General features: G+C 43.5%; 1 protein-coding gene across 1 annotated transcript in view; it reads left to right on the top strand.

Moving 5' to 3' along the window:
- The first annotated feature begins 2847 nt into the window (after positions 1-2847).
- The window catches only part of LOC110002902 (myosin-9-like), a 34474-nt gene continuing 15836 nt past the window's right edge, over positions 2848-21485 (top strand). Inside the window, exons 1-19 of the mRNA XM_065959760.1 lie at positions 2848-3017; positions 9452-9642; positions 10696-10836; positions 10931-11087; positions 11322-11349; positions 11871-11964; positions 12264-12284; positions 13533-13625; positions 15348-15411; positions 16086-16184; positions 16685-16828; positions 16921-17016; positions 17557-17633; positions 18433-18627; positions 18744-18917; positions 19017-19190; positions 20136-20250; positions 20423-20613; positions 20703-20824. Of these exons, the coding sequence (XP_065815832.1) occupies positions 9457-9642; positions 10696-10836; positions 10931-11087; positions 11322-11349; positions 11871-11964; positions 12264-12284; positions 13533-13625; positions 15348-15411; positions 16086-16184; positions 16685-16828; positions 16921-17016; positions 17557-17633; positions 18433-18627; positions 18744-18917; positions 19017-19190; positions 20136-20250; positions 20423-20613; positions 20703-20824 (2171 nt within the window). The 5' untranslated portion in view covers positions 2848-3017; positions 9452-9456. The remainder of the gene's footprint in view (positions 3018-9451; positions 9643-10695; positions 10837-10930; positions 11088-11321; positions 11350-11870; positions 11965-12263; positions 12285-13532; positions 13626-15347; positions 15412-16085; positions 16185-16684; positions 16829-16920; positions 17017-17556; positions 17634-18432; positions 18628-18743; positions 18918-19016; positions 19191-20135; positions 20251-20422; positions 20614-20702; positions 20825-21485) is intronic.

Raw genomic sequence — 21485 nt, forward strand, 5'->3', positions numbered from 1 at the left:
AGGAGAGATTGGAGAGATTAAGTGAGGGGTCAAATCGTTTGTTTTGGCTTAAAGACAAAATGTTTTATACTAATGATGTTAAGTGGAATCGACCTGAGACAGTTAACGCCCAGTCTTTCCATCAAAACACATTAACTGACCGCTCACTCTGTCACTTCTGGCATTTGGTACACTGGTTTCTCTCAGATTGCAAAGTGCCTCCACAATCTGACAGTAGTCTCTTTCCGGTATGATTCTGTCACCTTTCAATGTGTCTCAGTGCTCGTTAAAGTGACACATCTTGTAAATGTATATTTGTTTTGCCCTTGGTAAAAGTGTCTCATGCTTTTTAGTTTTGGTTTGCACTTCCCAGCCACCGTAGGAAAACTCAAACTGTATGCAGCTATCTACAGAAGCCCAAAGCGAACATCCATACTCTGATGATGGTTAACTCTCCATTGTTGTTTTTTTAAAGATGTATTTGTTGGTGCTTTGATGCTTTTACTGGAGAGACAGGACAGATAGAGTCAGAAATCAGAGAGAGAGAGCGGGGAATGACATAAAACACAGAAAAAAACACAGATCAGATTTGAACCCAGGCCGCCCTCTTTGATAACAACGGCCTCTGTTCATGGGACGTGTGAAGTAATCACTTGGCCACTGTCGCCCCAGGATTTTTAAAGGCACAGTGTGTAAATCCCGCCACCAGGGGGCTCTAAATCAAAACAATAACAAAAGATGACGTTGAGGCTGACGGGGAATCATTGGAGTGATTCTCTCCAGCATGTTGATTTTTTTTATCCACCGGCGCCCAAATTTTTGCTGTTTCCTTGAGATCTCATCCGTTACAGCTCGCTGTCTCGGGATGATAACGCTCGTTTATCTCATGGTTAGGAGTTTATTTATCAAGATATCAAGAAAACGCCTGGATTCAAGTCGTCATGGCAGGAAAACCAGCGCTTTTATCCCGAGGTTAATTCTTGAGAAAACGACTAAATTTTACTCGTCATCACAGTAAAGAAAGGGTTAAATAAAATGTATGGATGCATGTCTGCTCAGGGCCACCGTAGCAGCGTTAACTTTGTTTCTGCTCTCTGCAGACAGTTCTGTGTTCTGTATCGTATTTCTATCTTGGACACATCAGCGGTGCCACACCCCGGCTCCTGTTGCAGGTACAGACGAGGCTCTGCATACCTGCACACCACACCGCTACACAGGCACAAACACACACACACACACACACACACACACACACACACACACTTAATACACTAAGCACCATCTGACCAGATGCTCAGGTTGCAAAACATATAATCACTCAGTAGCTCAGCATTTAAACACTTTACTTCCTTATTGTTGTGTTTAGAAAATGTCTGTTTTTAAAGTTGCTACATCGATAAAGTTATTTTTATTTCAAAATGTTAGAACAGGAGGAGATAAGGAAATGTGTTTACATTACATTTTTAAAGGGTTTTATAAGGTTTACATGAAAATGTTTTCAACACTTTTGCACAAAGTTTTAACCACAGACTGTAAATATTAATGTTTGAAGCCTGAGTGACGTCACCCGTCTGTTCCTGCAGGGGGCGCTGGGGTCCCATCGACGGCGCTCTCCATGCTGGAAATGCTGTCTCACCCTAGCTGTGCCAGAAACCGCTGACTTTCATACTTTCATACAAAACATGACGTCACATTGAGTAGGCAGTATGATCCGAATTCACTGTATGAAAGGTTGAGTCTGCCCGAGTCTGCCCGACGTTTACGAGATCGGGCAGAATTTTTAGGTATGAAACAGGAGCCCACTGGGTGTGTGTGTGTGCGCCCCACAATGCACTGCGGCTCTCAGACTGTCCGATTGTGTAGCTCGCCAGCCAGCCAACTATGAGCTTTATAAAATGTTCTGTGTTGCAAATGATAATAAAACGGTTGCACTAGTTCGATGCAAGCTCGTTAAACGAAGCTTGGACAGGAAGTATTTGTATTTAAATATGTTGCTAATGGCATGCTAACGTTCGGGTAAGTATGCATTATGTATGTTTAGAGTGTGTAGTGTGATTTCAGACACAGCCCCCAACTTTCAGTCAACCTAGCGACAGGCTGAGAGCTGAGGCAGCTTTTAAGCCTCCTGACAAACCATTACACTTTGCCCCAGGTCAATCAGGTCAGCTAACCTCCTAACTACAGATAACTCTTATCCTTCATCAAATCAAAACTGATGAGTCATCAAAACATCCCCCCCCCCCCCCCCCCGAACAGTGTGTGCTGAGACATGAGCTAATCACACCTGTTTGTTTTTTTTGAACCAGGCTGTAAACATGTTCATCTCTGCTGTAAAAACAAACTTTTTTAGAATGGGTGTGTATGTGACTTCCTGTGCTTCTGCAGCCAGCCTCTAGTGGACACTCGAGGAACTGCAGGATTTTACACTTCCTCTTCAACACCGTAGGTTGCAACTGTGTGTTGCTGATATACTCGGCCAGGTCTCACTTGTAAAAGAGATTTCTGACTAACCTGGATAAATAAAGGTTAAATAAAAAAATGGGAAGTGGGATTTCTTTCTTCCTGTACTATGTCGAGCCATTTATGTATATCAAAATGTTATAATAATAAAATGTTATCAGACAGTGAACATGTTTGTAAAACTTGCTCTCAATAATAAATGAGGAAAAAAAAGAACACGGTGAGAACTTTTTTAATTCAAGGCTACTTTCTGATTGAGAAGCAATGTTTTACGTGGTGTTCTTGAACGCAGCACGCTCAGCGGGTTTTACAGAGGGAGAGAGAGAGGGTGAGAGGGTGAGAGGGAGGGGGCGGGGCGTTCAACTTTACCTGCGAAAACTAAAACAGGGCGGATTAAAGGTGCAGAGCGTCCATCCTCCTCTCCGAGCCCCGCACTGAGTTGCAGCTGGACCGCATGACGGAGCAGCTTCACCCCGACAAGAGACACTCAGAGCCGGCTGCGTTCACACCCTCAAACCTGCTCAGAACCGAGGCGACACGGACCGGACTCACCTACAGTGCCTGCTGCTGAACACCAGGTGTGTTACCTTTCTTTTTCTTTTTCCTTTATATGTTTTAAAGTTTTTAAATCGACATATTTGAGTTATTTTGAGGGTGGGAAACTTCCTAGAAAAAGACGGTTGAAGGTAAAGAGTTTGAGAGAAAGATGAAAGAAATGCCGCCGGCTTCACCAGGTGTTCTCTTCAGGAGATAAACGGAGACTTTTAAAACCTGCGCATGCTCATTACGAACTGCAGTGTGTGTAAAATATAATGTTTTAAAGTTTTATCATAAGGTTCTTCAACCTGTCTGTGTCGATGCTGCAGGATTAGCGTGACAAAAAGCCTCTCTCTCTCTCACTTCTCTTTATCATGGTAGCAAAGCAAACAACCACCACCAGTGTAACCAGTACGAGCATCAACCAGTTTAACCACAGGTTGATTAAAGGCATGCATTAATGTGAGGAGGGGTCGCATCCGGAGATAATGAGTGAGTCAGGACCCCCCCCCCCTCCCCCCTCCTGACGAGCTGATCATTGATAATTGATCCTGCTTTGTAGTTTTTATCTGTCAGGAGGTTTGCGTGTGTGTGTGTGTGTGTGTGTGTGTGTGTGTGTGTGTGTGTGTGTGTGTGTGTGTGTGTGTGTGTGTGTGTGTGTGTGTGTGTGTGTGTGTGTGTGTGTGTGTGTGTGTGTGTGTGTGTGTGTGTGTGTGTGTGTGTGTGTGTGTGTGTGTGTGTGTGTGTGTGTGTGTGTGTGTGTGTGTGTGTGTCCGTGTCCGTGTCCGTGCCCTCAGGATACAGAATATTCACGCAGCAGTCTCAAAAAGAGGATGCTGCTTTCACACAACTTAAAAAAAAAAAAAAACGTTTCTGCTTTTTTTTCTGCTCATGACTTCAGAATAAAGTTTGCAGGTTGAAATCTATTCCTCCTCTGTTTTGGCTCATCGTGGAAGTTAAGCAGAGCCGACTAAGGTTATCACAGTTGCTGATTCTGTTCTATACCAAGTGCTTTACATGCACACACAGAAACAAACTTCAGATCTTTGGTTGTGTTTTGAAAAAACAGTCTGCCCTGAGAGAGAGCGCGCTGTCTTTATTGCACAAATTGTGTTGCCAAAGTTTTTCTGCAGTTTCATCAGTGTGCAGAAGTCTGCCCGCTCTTCTTGTTTATTAAAAACAAGAACTCATTTGATGGGTGCCTTTAGTGGTTACATGCCCCGCGTGATCCAACTCCTCCATGTTGTAGTTGATCACAACATAGGAGTTTTGTTGCCATGGTAATGAAACAAGTTATCCTGTTTGGTTTTTAGCAGAATCGTATCGAGGATTGAAAATCTGTCACCGCAAGAACCCATCTCTGTTCCATTTAAGGTTAGGGTGTACAAGGTAGTGTTGTACTGTACCCGTAATCAGTCTCGGTCTCAAGACCACTTTTAAAAGGTCTCGGTCTTGTCTCTGCATACTTCCCGGCTTTACGGTCTAAGTGAGTGGCACTCTGGTCTTGGTCTTGTCTCGCTCTTGCAGCATTCTGGTCTTGGTCTTGTCTCGCTTTTGCCGCCCTCAGGTCTTGGTCTTGTCTCGCTCTTGCAGCCCTCAGGTCTTGGTCTTGTCTCGCTCTTGCAGCACTCTGGTCTTGGTCTTGTCTCGGTCTCTGTTAAAGCGGTCTTGACTACAACACTAGTACGAGAAATCAAAAACAAACACCTGACACCTTCCCCGCCCGTTCCTCATCTTCACAAGCTCACAGATCAGCTGTTTAACCCCAAAAAACACTTTGACCAAAACTACTCAGTACCACCCCTCTGTTCATCCTGTCAGGCTCGCATGTGGCCCGGATTGTGCTCTTCTGCCCGAAGAGTGTGTGTGTCTTAGGTAAGAGCCGAGGATAAAGGGTGGGATTGACAGGCAGCCAAGGACAGGAGATGCAGCATGCAGGAGAAGAGCGATTAAACAGACAATAGGAGGCTATCTGCAGCAAATCTAAAGCTGTGGGGCTCCGAGGTTCAAACTCGTCCTCACATGCTGCTTGAAGTCAGAAAAATTCAGACTATATTCTTGAGAAGTTTTGGATGTGTCGGCTCCTAAGTGACTGAGGGCGTGCCGATGAAGGCCTGCAGTATCTTCTCATCACTTTGAACCACAAAGTGTCAAAATGTGCGGACTTTGAGTTTGTGCAACTTCCTGAGGAAGTAAGCCCGAGGAGGACCAGCATCAAGGCTGCACACATGTGGATGTCACAAGTGTGTCATGTTCTCTAAAGTTAAAGTGATGCAGTCACTCCTCGGCGTGGTGGATCAATCTGTAGATCTTTCCGATGCCTGTAAACGTCTCTGAACTCTGGGAGAGCTGCGTTGTTTCTCAAAGCAGAAGACGTGCAGCTCTTGTTCCTCTTCCTCCCCCTCACTGAGCTTCAAGAGTCTGAGCACATAATGAACTTAAGAGGGACACAGATGACACCTTGTGCACTAATCCCTCTATCCCTCGCTCTGTAAACACACGCACACACACACAAACACGCGCTGCCTTCCCTGCTCCAGACAAACATATCATCCGTCCTCCAGCTGGGCCGACGAGCTGCTCTGAGCCTAAAAACAAAAACACTCTTTGAGTTTGGGATCCATAAGTGAAACAGACTTGACATTTTTGCAACTGGTTTTGCATTATGTCAGAATCCTGCTTTTTGTAGTGAAGAGAAATCTCTGCACTGGGTGGCCTTCACTTGTATTTTCTCATTTCTCAAATTTTTTCTTTCTCAAATGGCAGATATTGCTGCCATTTTAAGATTTTCCCTTCATGACATCACAAAGGGCAGTAGCCCCTCCCCCAGGTGGGTGACACTCCCACAGCTAGGTGTTTGTTCTGCCCTCTGAGTCTGACTTCTCACCATAAACAATAGGACATGGAGCGAGAAAGCACCGAGTACACCCGAGCCCTTCCAGAGAGGGGGCGTGGTCAGACACAGCTCATTTACATATTTAAAGGTACAGACACAGAAACAGCCTGTTCTGAGCAGGGCTGAAATAGAGGGGTTTATAGACATGATCAAATACAGGATCAGAGTGGATTTAGAATAAGAAACTTATCTGAGACTTATCGATGTTGCTGTAGCTGCCTTAACACAGTTGTTGTTGCTCTAATCTCTGCCGCTCGCTGTGTGTGTGTTGAATAAATCTGAAGCTGGAGAAGTTGTTGTATTGGTTTTCCAGTCTGTGAATTCTTGTTGCGGTAGCAGAATCAATATGAACGTTCAAAGACGTGATGACAACTGAGCTTCGTTACAGCAACTTTTGCAACGAAAAAAAACAGTCTGAAAATACCTTGAATTAGGGCTTTAGTCTACTGATGGCACTTCTTGTTGTCATGACAATATCAAACGAGGTTATTGAACATGAAATATTTTTTTCTCACATCATGCACGCCTGATATTTAATGACTCAAACTTGTCTTAAGTCCTTGAAGAAGGGCTCACAGAAACGCAGCGCTTTGTTTGAATCCTCCTAAAATACAAAAAAATAACCAGTAGAATCCATCACTTTACTTTTGATAGAACAGCTCCCATTGATTTGTATTAGTTATAGAAGCTAATGACATCCATCCATCCATTATCTTTACCGCTTTTTGGGGGTTGGCGGCGGCTGGAGTTGATCCCAGCTGTCATTGGGAGAGAGGCGGGGTCACACCCTGGACTGTTCACCTGTCAATCAAAGAGCTGACATATAGAGACAGATAACCAGCCACACTCACATTCACACCTACGGACAATTTAGAGTCACCAGTTAACGTAACGAGCATGTCTTTGGACTGTGGGAGGAAGCTGGAGAGAACCCACACACACACAGGGGAGAACATGCAGACTCCACACAGAGAGACTCAGCTTCAGTCAGACGGGGATTCAAACCAGGAACCTCTGCACCTCCTTGCAGCCTCTTGCATGACATGTCTTCTTGAATATTACATCCTATAAGTTTGTTTAACATATTTGTCACATGTTTTCTTTTTCACTCTTCTTATACATGTCATTGATCAAACATCACGACATGTAGAAATGCCTCTTTAAATGTAACTGATGCATCTTAAGAGGAATTATATTCTACATTTTAAAAAAGGTTAAACATGACGCTGGTGAAGAAGCTGCAGGATATTTTCACCTTTTCTAACCAGGCGGTGGAGGGGAGTCTGTCTTCAGGGTGCGGTCGGGGGAATTATGACATTTCTTTCTCTCTCTGCCCGGACTTGCTCCTGACATTCCTTCCTTCCTCTCTGGCTGCTGCGGAGCATCCACACAACTTTTACATACCCCCCCCCCTTCCCTCCTGCAGGCCTTTAAACGCACGCAGCCACTCGCTGTCCTCCTGTCCTCCAGCAGAGGCGTCATGTGTAATACCTGCACATCTATTACCTGTAGCGGACATTGCGTTTGTACCGAGAGGGGCTGCGGATAACAAGGAGGAGTGGGAGAAAGGAATTTGTGGAATTCCTGGTAATGAGGTGGTGAGGGAGGAATGTGGGTCGGATCGGGAATAAAGGCCGGGACAGGTAGAGGAGATGTGGAGAGTGAGAGTGGCTAATAGTTTGTGTGTGACTGTGTGGAGCCTCAGGTCATGAATACACAAAAAGGATTAACATTAAACAGGTTTGACAAGACGGGACTTTCCATTGATCAGACAGGGGCGGAGCATATGATACATAGAAGATATCTGTATTGTCACTGTGCGGTTTTTAACAAAGTGGTATTGAAGAGTCAAACATTCTGACGACCTTACAAGGTCGAAGAGAAAGGAGGATTCATGTCGGTAATAATGCAGGGAACAGCTGCTGAGGCGCTAATGTGCCTGAACTTGTGCTGCTGCTCATGTTACCTCCTGACGGTGAACTTCATCTCATCACTTTGAAGAGTGACACACACACACACACACACACACACACTCGCACACACAGTTCAACATTCATGAGAAAAGATTCATCACACACGAGTGACACTATGTGTGCTAACTGTACTTAACTTCCTGTGTTGTACAGTGAATCATGGGTCATGATTATCTGCTCAACAAAACACCAGAGCTGCAAAGAAACAAAGATTTGAATAAACGCCTCCACTAAGAGAACGACGGGTCTGGATAATGAGAGACAGGATGGATGTAGCATACAGCTGATTTTCTGATTTAAAGTTGATAACAAGGATCCAGATATTTACAGAAAGAGTTGAAACAGGTTAATCGATGATCTTTAATGGGCTGGTGAATTGATTTTGTTGCTGTGTACTTGGTTGATTGATTCGGTTTTGTCCAGAGATGAAGAAAGATCACAGAGTTCTGATGACTTTTAAAGGTATCATGAAGCTTTTGGGGCTGTTACATACAGTAAACGTCTTGTACTCTCACATTGAGACTTAAGGCAGCTTGATGTTGAGGCCATGCTTTTACAGATCAAAATGTTTCAGCAACACTTCAGACCGAACAAATTAGACCGACGCGTTTCGGCTTGTGGATTGCCGTGGGCCAAGACCCCGATGAAGGCCACAATCCGAAACGCGTCGGTCTAATTTGTTAATAAATTGAACTTCGTGCTACAAAATGCTGCTGGAGCTTTTTCACCTCTTGGAACCGTTCACTCGTCATGCTCCTTGTTAGCTGGTGAAGTTGTGCCAGAAAATCCCGTTCTGCTTCAAGGCCACGCTTTTAAGAATTTAGCAACAAATTACTGCAAAATAAAAAAAGTGGCAACCTCTGGGTATTAAAAATGAAGCCAGCAGTTCCTCAAGTGTCCACTAGAGGCTGGCTCCAAAAGCCAAGGAATCCCCATTATGTCCCATATTAAAATCTTACAGGAGAATTAAACATGTTTACAGCCTGGTACAAAAAAGTGTTTTGTCTTGATAGCTTTATTCAATATATCTGCACTGTACTGGGGTAAATTTTTCTTTTTTATAACTCATCTGTTTTGTTTTAATAAAGCAGAAGGATTATTAACAAATGTGCACAATTAGGGGCGTGGTTTAGTTGACTGACAGGTGGGCGGGTTGTAGCAGGCAGCTTAAGTTCTAACCTTTTTGTCTCTTACAAGGCTGATTGAAAGTAAGCTAAAGTCTGCATTTCCAATATGGCCACCACCGCTGTCAGGCTTCAAAATGCCTCTAGTAACCAGTGGATGATGTCACTGTGATACGTCCGTGTTTCATACAGCCTGTGGAGATGTCACAGTAAATAAGAGAATAATCTTTTCCTCCTTTACTTCCAGACTAAAATACAATCTTGATGTTAGACTTGTTTGTTTGGTCTAATCTCTTTTTATGTAGTAGCCTGACAATGTGAAGGAGTTTTTCTGTTAACTTCAGTTGATGTCTGAGGCCAGATCCTCACTGAGCTCAAATATTTAAACATGTTAGGACCCTTTTTAAAAACTTCAACTTCCCTTAACGGCTTCATGTTTGTTTTAAATGCTCTTCCTCTCTCTCTCTCTCTTTGTCCTGAAGCTAACATGACGGACGCGGATAAGTTCCTGTACGGTGACCGTGGGGGGTCCAGCAACGCTCTGGACCATGCCGACTGGTCCACCAAGAAGCTGGTGTGGATCCCCTCCGAGAAGCTGGGCTTTGAGGTCGGCTCTGTCAAAGAGGAGCATGGAGACGAGTGCATCGTGGAGCTCACCGACTCGAGTAGGAAGGTAAAACAATCGTTTGTTAAGGTGTGCACAGAAATCCTGAAAATGTCCTTGAATCTTCAGGGTATTCCTGCAGCATCCTGTACACGATGTCTTGCTTCTCGAGACCCCCCCCCCCCAAGCTGACGTCTGACAAGGAAACTACACAGTGTGAGGCACAGGTTTCAAAAAGAAGAAGAAGATATCCTATTAATCCCACAAGGGGAAATTACTTTTACACTCTACAATTCTACAATTCACTTAGCAGACACCTTTAATCCAAAGCGACGTACATCAGAGAGTAAGAACAACACAAGCAAGGATCTAGAAAAAAGGGAACAATGTCAGTAAGAGCAAACGATCAGCTTTGAGTCTGATTGGACACACAGGTGCTGACAGGAAGTGACCAGAGGCAAAGCACAACATTGAGGGCAGTTCTTGAGAGCTCTAATCAGTATAGAAACCATCTTATAAGTCGTCGTTATCAAACAAAAACCATCGTCATTACCATCATCATCAACAATAATATGGAGACCATCATCATTAAGTTAGTAGGTATTCATGAAAGAGCTGGGTCTTTAGCTTTTTCTTAAAGGTGCAGAGAGACTCTGCAGATTCAATGGAGTTTGGAAGTTCATTCCACCACCGGGGGGCGACAGAGGAGAAGAGTCTAGTCAGCATCTTAGGACCCTGTTGTGAAGGTTGTTATTGATCATGCTTCACACACAGGCTGAACACGATCCACTGGAAATGCACTGATGGAAAGATGTGAGAGCGCTCAAGAAGTTCCCCCTCAGCAGTGCCCAGGAAATGAACTGGCCCCTCTCTCGCTACCAGACCAGTAACAAGAATTGCCTCGAATCTGGACTTGAACCAGTTCCTATCCTAAGTCCCTACAGACTGAGTCTCTTCCTGCCCCAAATAAGCGACTCTGGAGGATTTCAGGGGCAGACTGTCCTGAATTTTTTTGTCGAAATAGTGATTAGTGCATGTGTGAAAACAGCCTTATCATGTCTTATTTGATGTGTTGGTTCATGAGTATCTGAATGAATCAAATGTTACTTCTGTTAATCTCAGGTGAAGGTGAACAAGGACGACATTCAGAAGATGAACCCGCCCAAGTTCAACAAGGTGGAGGACATGGCGGAGCTGACCTGCCTGAACGAGGCGTCGGTGCTGCACAACCTGAAGGAGAGATACTACTCCGGACTCATCTATGTGGGTTCACATCATGACAACATCATCTTAGACTCCTCCTCCTTTTTTCCATTAACTGTTTCTCTGACTGTCCCTCTGCCTGTCTCTCACTCAGACGTACTCTGGTCTCTTCTGCGTGGTGGTCAACCCGTACAAGTATCTGCCCATCTACAGCGAGGAGATCGTGAACATGTACAAGGGCAAGAAGAGACACGAGATGCCTCCTCACATCTACGCCATCACAGACACGGCCTACAGGAGCATGATGCAGGGTACCAGCGTCTATCATACTCTCCAAAAGTCGTCTTGAAGACTTCTTTAAATTCCAACTCTCTTCTTCAAACCAAAAGATATTTAATCTAAATTTTCAAACTAATAAATGAACAAATTGTTTCCCCCTGACTCAGTTTTTACTCCAAATAATCTGCAGACTTTAACCATCACATGCTCTTTATTTGATGCTCATTATTTCTGTTTGTTAACTTTGAATCTTTCCTTCTGCACAGACCGGGAGGACCAGTCCATCCTCTGCACGTAGGTCACTCTGTTCTGTTTTTTTTAATGCATTCACAATTATTAAGTTAGGATGACTTTTCAATGATTTCTGCCCAAGTTTGTTTGTACTTTGCACAGAATTTTGGTTCAAGCTTTTTTTTGGAAATCTAGATTTAGTTTGCAGTAATGATCTTAAAAAAAGCAGAATGACTTTTGGTGTGAGAAGGTTTGTGAGCAGTTGGAAGATTTGTCTTGTGAATTTAGGTTCAGGTTATAAGAAAAGTTCTCATCCTGCTTGTTGAATGTGTCGCTTTAAAAGCCCTGAGACGGGGAACCCTTGTAGCCAAGACCAAGACATATACCTGAGACCAGAGTGCTCCGAGACTGAGACAAGACCAAGACATTTAGACTAAGACTTAGGCCGGGATTGAACCCACAGCCTCTGGTGGCTTTACTGTTGTTAGCTTGCCTCTACAGTCAATGTCATGATGACCCTCATATTGAAACCTCTGATTGAAACAACTTCTGATTTAATCTGTTTTTACTGTTCTTTTGAACAGCGGGGAATCGGGTGCAGGAAAAACGGAAAACACCAAGAAAGTGATTCAGTACCTCGCCCACATCGCCTCGTCTTTTAAATCCAAGAAAGATCAGGTCAGTAGATTCTTCTCTTTATCGTTTGTCTGACTGATTCTCTATCTGAAGGGTCGTCTGAAGAGCCACGATGGACGCATGTAGTTTCCTCATATTCTTTGCTTTTTCCACATCAGTCCACTTCTATGATGTACTCAACATTCTCCTCTCAGGTCTGGACGTGCCGGCCTCACCTCTCTGTGTTTGTGTGAAATGTTTGATAAATGACTCCTTCAGGTTTCCTCTGCAGATCTGTAACTTGTGTGTGTTCATGAGTTGGTATTAAATGTGTTGAACTCTCTCCTCTCTCACTCCTGCAGGGCAGTGCAGTGTTATCACATGTGAGTTCATCTCTCCGTTTGCATGCTGTTCACTAAGTGTCTCTATGCAACGCTCTACTAACCAGCTAAAGCATGCATGTCTTAAATGTCTCTGTTTCTTTCAAAAGTGAATTCATACAAATTACTTAAAGCTCCAATCAGTAAGATATCTAGAGAGTGAAATGATAAAGTGACCTTACTCTCTGACCAGACATTAAGGAAACATGCTATGTTGAAGTGCTGGCTTCTCTGACAACAATGCAGCAGCCAGTATGTCCTCCTTCTAACTTTAGATTCTGCTCCTGAATGCTCTGGATTTGTTTAGTTTTGGACGCCCCTCGGTTTGTCAGATATGAGAGCAGTTATCAGGTCAACAGGTGTTGCAGCGATGGAAGCGGGCAAGAGAAGTGGTTCAGATAGAAGTGATTGTACCCGACCTAAAAAGCCTCTGCATGTTTCTAATAAGCTCCACGAGCAGAAACGTGCTCAAACTAGGATCAATATTGGAGATGCTTTTGAAAAATGGAGAGAGGTTAGAACACAGAAAGGTTTACAGACCCATGCAGAGCTGGATAAACACTGAAGCTTCAGTGTACACCACATGGTGACCTGAGTATGCAATGCAATACCCATTTTAACCACTAGGGGCATAGTTATTTATCTTTTAAAAAAGCAAAATGAAAGAACAGCTGAGCAGAAACCTTATCTGAGATTTGTCATTTAAAAAAAACCCCAGAAATAAATCTTGCTGGTTTTGGTTTCTTTAACAGGTTTTTCAAGCTAAGTGAAAGTATCCCACTCCACCCAGTAGCTATCAAGTTCTCTGAACTGGCCGGTCTGGAGTTTGTCATTGTTAGGCAGCTTGTTCGGGGTGTCGCAGATCTCCTGTGTTTTTTTTTTTTTTGGTTAACAGGCCTGTGTGCTTCTTGTGTTCTCTTGTTTGTGTCTTCACAGACGCTTTCACAGGGTTCTTGTTGGACTTGAGTGGACTTGCTGTGCTGCGGGGATGTGTGTGCTGGAATGTGCAGGGTTCAGTGTTGGTGTGGGTGATTGGGCAATAATAACATACCCTGAGGTTGTAAACACACACAGCTTTCTTTTAATAAGATGAGCAGGTTAATACACATAGCTTGGGTTCAGTCACTGAAGGATCTGCATGAAGACGTTGCATGAGTTACAGTTTAAAGTGCTTTCTCGACTAATGTCAGGGTTCAGGTTGTGATGATCTGATCTGGACTTTGATTTTTAACTTTGGTCTCCTCTTGTCAGGGTGAACTGGAGAAACAGCTGCTGCAGGCAAACCCCATCCTGGAGGCCTTCGGCAACGCCAAGACGGTCAAGAACGACAACTCCTCAAGATTTGTAAGAACGACTCGAAGCCTCTGAAAACACAACAATCTGTAAATCATAAAAACCACCAGTCAAAATACCTCCTAAACAGTTTTCAGAATGGGGCAGGTTAATATCAAGATATATATGGCAGGGGAAAAAGGCCAGGATTAAATATAAGACCCTTCAATTGAGAAAAGAAAAAGGTGGAATGGGTCTCCCCTGCCTACAAGAATATTACTACTCAGCCCAGCTGAGACCTTTAGTTTGTTTATGTTCATCAACCTATACGGCAGGTTGGAAGGATGTAGAAGGCACAACGGTAAAAACATACCAATACCAGCTCTATTAGCAGATAACAAATTACATGGTGAACTGTTGGTTTCAGATGATCCCATGCAGGACATTCTTCTGAAATCCTGGCAGGAAATAGTAAAAATTTGCAGAGTAGGAGAGTCATCTAAACTTCTTAGGTGGTGTGCTCACGATTCAGATTTTGCTCCAAATAAAAGTGATGGCAGATTTAATCAGTGGACATCAAAAGGTTTGACTACCTACTATTCATTTGTCCACAAGGGGGCATTTCTGAGCTTTGAAGCTCTACAAAATAAACATGGTTTGGGAAGGGATGATTTTTACAGATACTTGCAGGTAAGGCATTACTTTAACCAAAACCTGAAGAAGGCTTTTGAAAAGGGGGAATCAGGGTTCCTGCAGATATTTCTATCTCTTCTCAAGTCCAAATCTTGTAATAAAATCATCTCCAGATTATATAACGGCATCCTACAATCTAAACAAGAGAGCACAGAATACATAAGGAAGAAGTGGGAAGAAGAAGGCAATGTGACAATTTCTGTGGAGAGTTGGGAAAAGATATGCCGGTTACAGTGGATCTCAACAGGTCGAACACGTGGCGTGAGTTCTCCTCAAAAAATGTTGTGAGATTTTTTTTGTTACACCCGTTCAGAAAAGACATCAAGGGGGTGGTGATGCTTGTTGGAGACTTTGTGGGTCTAACGGAGCCGACCACTTCCACATATTCTGGAACTGTCAGGTTATTAAAAGTTATTGGAAACAGTCTTTCCCAAGTCCCGGCGGAATGGGGGACAAACAATGGATCAAGGAAGTCTGTCAAGTAATGAAGGTTATGTGCAATGTAAACCATACTGTGCTTTTCCTAATAAAAAAAAAATAAAAAAAATCATAAAAACCATGTTGAAGCATCAAACACTGAGTGCGTACGCTTGGTGCAAAAGCAAACGCATTGGTTTTAGAATCTCGGGCTATTTTGACCCCTTAGGTGAACCTTTGCAGCGTTGCCCTGTAGTCATGGTGATGGAAAACAAGTAACCTTACCTCAAGATGGTAGAAAATTTCAAAATAAAAGCATGAAAACAAACTGGTCTGAAATGCAAAAATGAAGGAATTTCCAAACGTGATTAAAAACGAGATAAATCCTGAGAACAATTGAAATCTAGGCGCAGCTGTGGCTCAGTGGTAGAGTCTGTTGTCTCTGAACTGGAAGGTCAGGGGTTCGATTCTCAGCACCTGCAGCCACATGTGCGATGTGTCCTTGGCTAAGACATAAGAAGACTAGAAAAGAACTAAACAAGCTCAAGTCTTATTTACCATCCAGCAATTTATCACAATTTGAAAAGGGTTTAGGGTTAGGGTCAACCAGGAAATCCAAGATTAAAATATCAGTAACCATCTTACAAGTTTTTAAACATATTGATTTGTTTTTCTCTTCTGTAGGGGAAATTCATCCGGATCAACTTTGACGTCACCGGATACATCGTTGGAGCCAACATTGAAACTTGTATCCTTTTTAAAAAATAAAGAAGCTGAATACTTTGTGGAGTCACACGGCACAGTCGACGTACATTTAGGGATTGAGAATGGGTCAAGACCAAGACCATAAATATCACTGAAAAATCATCCTCTTGTGCGCAGTGGGCGTGTCACTCACTTAGACTGAATTGACGTTAGTTGTTTAAAGAGGCGTTTTCCTTCTAATCTTAGTAATGATGATGGAGAAATAGCCGATCAGTGGTGGTCTTGATTTAAAATCTGGAGTCTGCCCAGTCTGAGACCGAGACAAGACAGTAAAAATGCTTTAGATTCTGAGACCTTCAAAAAGTGGTCTCGAGATCTTCGCGTACCACAACACTAGATGAGACCAGAGGATGTAAATGATATCCGGGTTAGCTTTCAGTTTGTTTGTCCTCATTTGATTCAGACATATTTGGTTAAGGATATATTTGCTGCGTTCATAAAATATTGAGTCACTTCTCAAAAGAACCAAACCTTCTTTTAAACCTGAAGACTCATCAGCTGTGAATTATCCTTCAGTTTTGACCTCAAAGCATCAAAAACAACCGGGTGATTTCAGCTCTTTTCAGCCTTTTCTTCTTGCTTCACATTGTTAAGGTGTCGTGTTATTTCCCCATTTTCGCTTCTGCACTCGTTTGCTCTTGACTGAAGTGATCCCAGATCTGCTGGAGAAGTCTCGTGCCATTCGTCAAGCCAAAGATGAACGCAGCTTCCACATCTTCTACTACATGCTGACCGGCGCCGGGGACAAGCTGCGCTGTGAGACATTTTTTATTACATCAGGGATAAAAACTGACTGAGCTGTTAGATGGAAAGCAGGAATGTAGAGGTGTTTAAGATTTTAAATAAGCCACAGAGACGACATTTACTACTCGAGTGGTATCTTATTTAATCCATCAGCACTCAGTTTAGTTACAGAGCAGCAGGAAAGTTCACAACATCAGAGTTAATCAGGACAATGAAAACGTTTTATTCTCTGCTGAACACGCCTGTTAAACTTATTTTTTAAAGATTTATTTTGGGGTTTTTTGTGCCTTTAATCGAGGGATAGGACAGTGGATAGATTCAGAAATCAGGGAGAGAGAGAGAGTTGGGAGTGACCTGCAGGAAAGGAGCCATAGGCGGGACTCGAACCTGGGGCGGCCCGCTTGGAAGACTACAGCCTCCATACATGGAATGGCGCGCGCTAATCACTGACCCACCGGCACCCCCCCCGCCCGTTAAACTCCTAACACGCTTCTCTCTCCCTCTCTGTCCAGCCGAGTTGTGTCTGGAGGATTACAGCAAGTACCGTTTCCTGTCCAACGGGAACATGACGATCCCCGGCCAGCAGGACAAAGACCTGTTCACGGAGACCTGGGACGCCTTTAACATCATGAGCATCCCTGAGGAGGAAATAATCGGTAACTTTACATTTGTCATTTGCTCTGAATGTGTCATTATTATTATTATTATTATTATTATTACAGTGAAAGTCTTCCTTTGTGTTTGTCAGGTCTGCTGAAGGTGGTGTCGGCGGTGCTGCAGCTCGGCAACATGACCTTCAAGAAAGAGCGTCACTCTGACCAGGCCTCCATGCCCGACGACACGGGTATGAACACTTAACAGACGCAGAAGCTTTAAAGTCTTTATATGAGATTTTTCACAATTAAATATAATATAAATCAAGTCTATCCTCTGAAAATAACTCTGTGAGTCATGACTGTCTACAATGGGTGTAACACCCGAGTCCCACTGTCTGCGATGTTTTCAGAGTTTTCAGAGTCCTATCTTCAGTTTGTTTACATCGCCTGGACGGCCGGCTGACTCCTCCCCTCGTGTATAAAAGTTGTTTAATTGAGGGACTAGAGAAAAGAAGAATAACATACTGTACTCACTGCTTAACTGTGTTTCTAGATCACGCTCATTTCAGGTAAATTTACATGCAGTGTGAAGATACCAGCATAATAAAGATCGCTAGCATTAGCATGCTAACACAACAATGCAGCGCGAGTTGTTTTGGTTTCATGCTGGTGCTCAAGGGCGACATCTGCTGGATCAAAAAATCACATATAAAGACTTTAACAACCATCATGATCATCGTTTCTCATGCTCATACTGTCTCGCTCTACCTTCCCGCTTCACCCCTCAGCCGCCCAGAAAGTGTGTCACCTGCTGAGCGTCAATGTGACCGACTTCACCCGAGCCATCCTGTCTCCTCGGATTAAGGTCTGCACGACGATTCATACACGAACGTTTCTTAAAAAAAAGATAATAATTACAGCAAAACAAGTTTAGGATGCAAACTTCTATTTTTGTCTGTGAGGTGATGACTTGTCTGACAGTTTTCTATAATCACATGACAGATATTTTTCCACAGATGAAACACTCTGAACGTCTGAAATCAACTCGTTCTCTAAAACGTTGTTAACCCGAGATATCAAGACGAAGGGTTAGCAAATTGCTAAGTCGCTAACCCAGGGCGGATTCAAACCCAGGCTGACCGCTTCTAGGGCAACTAACCACTAGGCCACCTGTGCCTCGTCACACGTGTTTTTAGAGAAGTTGTTCATCAGTTTAGATTCAAATTTAAACACAGTTTAAACCTTACCTTAAGACGGTACATAATTTCAAAATAAAAGCATGAAAACGAACGGATCTGAAATGCAAAATAATGGAATTTCAAACATGATTAAAAATGAAATAAATCCTGAGAATGATTGAAATCCAGGATCGGCTGTGGCTCAGTGGTAGAGTCTGTCGTCTCTCCTTAGGAAGGTACGGGGGTTCGATCCCCAGCACCTGCAGCAACATGTTGATGTGTCCTTGGGTTTGACACAAGACTAGGTTGTTGGGGTTTTAATCAACCAGGAAATCCAAGATTTAAAATAAATAAATGATAGAAAACATGATTATAGAATTTAGACTTCCCTCTAAGTGTGACATTGAAGGAAAGCAGCCGCCATGTGATTGTTGATGGAATCCCTCCTGCAGATGTTGTTGATTCTTAAATGTTGTGTTTTTTCAGGTTGGCAGGGACTACGTGCAGAAGGCCCAGACTCAGGAGCAGGCCGAGTTTGCGGTCGAGGCTCTGGCCAAAGCCTCGTACGAGAGGATGTTCCGCTGGCTGGTGATGCGGATCAATAAGGCCCTGGACAAGACCAAGAGGCAGGGCGCCTCCTTCATCGGCATCCTGGATATCGCTGGATTTGAGATCTTTGAGGTGAGCAGCTCAGTCCTGTGATACAACAAAGCGCTGTGTTCGGACATAAACTTGCAGTAAGTTGAAACGAGAACATTTGAGTCGCAGGTTAATTTTTTATTTTATTTTTCCTGCAGCTGAACTCGTTTGAGCAGATGTGCATCAACTACACCAACGAGAAGCTGCAGCAGCTCTTCAACCACACCATGTTCATCCTGGAGCAGGAGGAGTACCAGAGGGAGGGCATCGAGTGGAGCTTCATCGACTTCGGCCTCGACCTGCAGCCCTGCATCGACCTCATCGAGAAAACTGTAAGACGTCTACAACTTATGGTTCTGTCCTTCGTACAATTAACAGCTCAGCCACACGGTTTCTCTGACGGATGTTGGTTCGCTCTTCTCTCACACCAGACTGGGCCTCCAGGCATCCTGGCTCTGCTGGACGAGGAGTGCTGGTTCCCCAAAGCCACGGACAAGACCTTTGTGGACAAGGTGACTCAGGAGCAGGGATCAAACCCCAAGTTCCAGAAACCGAAGAAACTCAAGGACGACGTCGATTTCTGTATCGTCCACTACGCTGGAAAGGTAGCTGTTCTTTTTGTTTTAAATAACATACCTGTAGGTATTATGTTTGCAGCAAGTTATTATTATTATTGGACAGACTATCTAGATATCTCTTGTTTGTTCTTTAGGCCAGGCAAGTTTATTTATGTCGCACATTTCAACAACAATTCAGCAATTCAAAGTGCTTCACACAAGACATCAAAAGCATCATGACAGAGGAAAGAAAAGAAACATTAAAATAGAAAATGTAAAAAATCACTGAGATTATGAAATCTAAAAATATGTTCAAATTAAAATAATTCAAATGAAATTAATTCAAATGAATAAAGTAAAAAATATAAAAAGAGTTAAAATTTACAGTGTAGAGTTAAAGTTTAAAATCTCATTAAAATTGTTTAATGAAAGGCAGCTGGAAACAGGTTTAAGTGATGGGTGGGGCTTAATAAGATTTATTACTCTGCCTGCTCCTTTCTGAACATGATTTGGGATACAATTTTCAATCGTCTTCTGTGATCATTGAGGTTTTTGACATGTGTGGAATAATTTAAAATTTAATGAAAAGTGTCTTATAATAATTTTAGGGAGATTTTTGTGACTGGACGTTAGACAGATACTCATTACATTTAAAGAGACACACACACCAAAACAGAGCGTTCTGAGAGAGCTGGTTTATACAGGGTCACAAACCTCCTCTGGTTCTTAATTCATGTTAGATTTTGACCACAGCACAGATGTTTCATTTAGACCACAGGGGACTGTTTGAAAAGGTGGAGAAGGAGGAGAATATGTCCTCTTTAAGATTACAGTTTTTGTATCTGTCGTATAAATATGTTGTTGTTACAAGCTGAGTATTCGACTCTTGACTCTGAAGGAGTCGTATACAGTAGACTGTTCTGCAGACTAACTGTGGATCAACATACTTCATGTACCGTGCGTTATGGTAGCTGTGGCTCTCCTCTGGTGCAGGTGGGCTACAAAGCCGACGAGTGGCTGATGAAAAACATGGATCCTCTGAACGAGTGTGTCGCCACTTTGCTGAACCAGTCTGGAGACAAATTCATCGGTGACCTGTGGAGAGACAGTAAGTTCTGTCAAATCAAATGTGTGCAGTTATCTAAACTGCTTTTTCCCATTTGCGGGGGGGGGGGGTCTTTGGGCGAGAGGTGGGGTTACACCCTGGACTGTTCACCTGTCAATCACAGCTCCATGTTTTTATTTTGATGCTTAATAAAATGTGATCTGTGTCCTCGCAGTGGACCGGATCGTCGGTCTGGATAAGGTGGCGGGAATGTCCAATTCCATGCACGGTGCGTTCAAAACTCGTAAGGGCATGTTCCGCACCGTGGGTCAGCTGTACAAGGAACAGCTGAGCAACCTCATGACCACGCTCAGGAACACCAACCCCAACTTTGTCCGCTGCATCATCCCCAACCACGAGAAGAAGGTACTGAACAGGAAGTGATGCATGGCTTTAAAGATGCTTGAATAAAAAAAAAAAAAAAAACAGGATTAAATGTGTTTCTTCTTCTTCAGGCGGGTAAACTGGAGCCTCACCTGGTTCTGGACCAGCTAAGGTGTAACGGAGTCCTTGAGGGGATTCGTATCTGCAGACAGGGCTTCCCCAACCGCATCGTCTTCCAGGAGTTCAGACAGAGGTGAAAACAATTCAAAAACAACTACAGAAGTATCTGCAATCTTTTGACCGCATGCTGTGCGTCAGGCCTCATTACCCACATACAGTGTTTCCCACACATAAACTTTACCTGGGCCTCACAACCAGCTATATTAAAGGAGCAGTAGGTAACTCTGACTCCTAGTGTTTAAAATGGGTACTGCAGTCTAAATTCTAAACATTATAGAGAGCTGTCTCCCCCCCCCCCCCCCCCCCCTCCTCTCTAGAGTGGATGTTCACTCAGGTTGCCATGTGGTGGACTCTGAAGCTTCAGTGTTTATCCAGCTCTGCATGGGTCTGTAAACCTTTCTGTGTTCTAACCTCTCTCCATTTTTCAAAAGCATCTCCAATATTGATCCTAGTTTGAGCACGTTTCTGCTCGTGGAGCTTATTAGAAACATGCAGAGGCTTTTTAGGTCGGGTACAATCACTTCTATCTGAACCACTTCTCTTGACCGCTTCCATCACTGCAACACCTGTTGACCTGATAACTGCTCTCATATCTGGTAAACCAAGGGGCGTCCAAAACGGCTGTGTGTGTGTGGGGGGGGGGGGGGGGTCACCTTAAACGCGCCTACCTTCTCTGGTCCAAACAAATCCAGAGCATTCAGGAGCAGAATCTAAAGTTAGAAGGAGGACATACT

Source organism: Labrus bergylta, chromosome 1, assembly GCF_963930695.1.
Source record: "Labrus bergylta chromosome 1, fLabBer1.1, whole genome shotgun sequence".
NCBI classification, from domain to species: domain Eukaryota; kingdom Metazoa; phylum Chordata; class Actinopteri; order Labriformes; family Labridae; genus Labrus; species Labrus bergylta.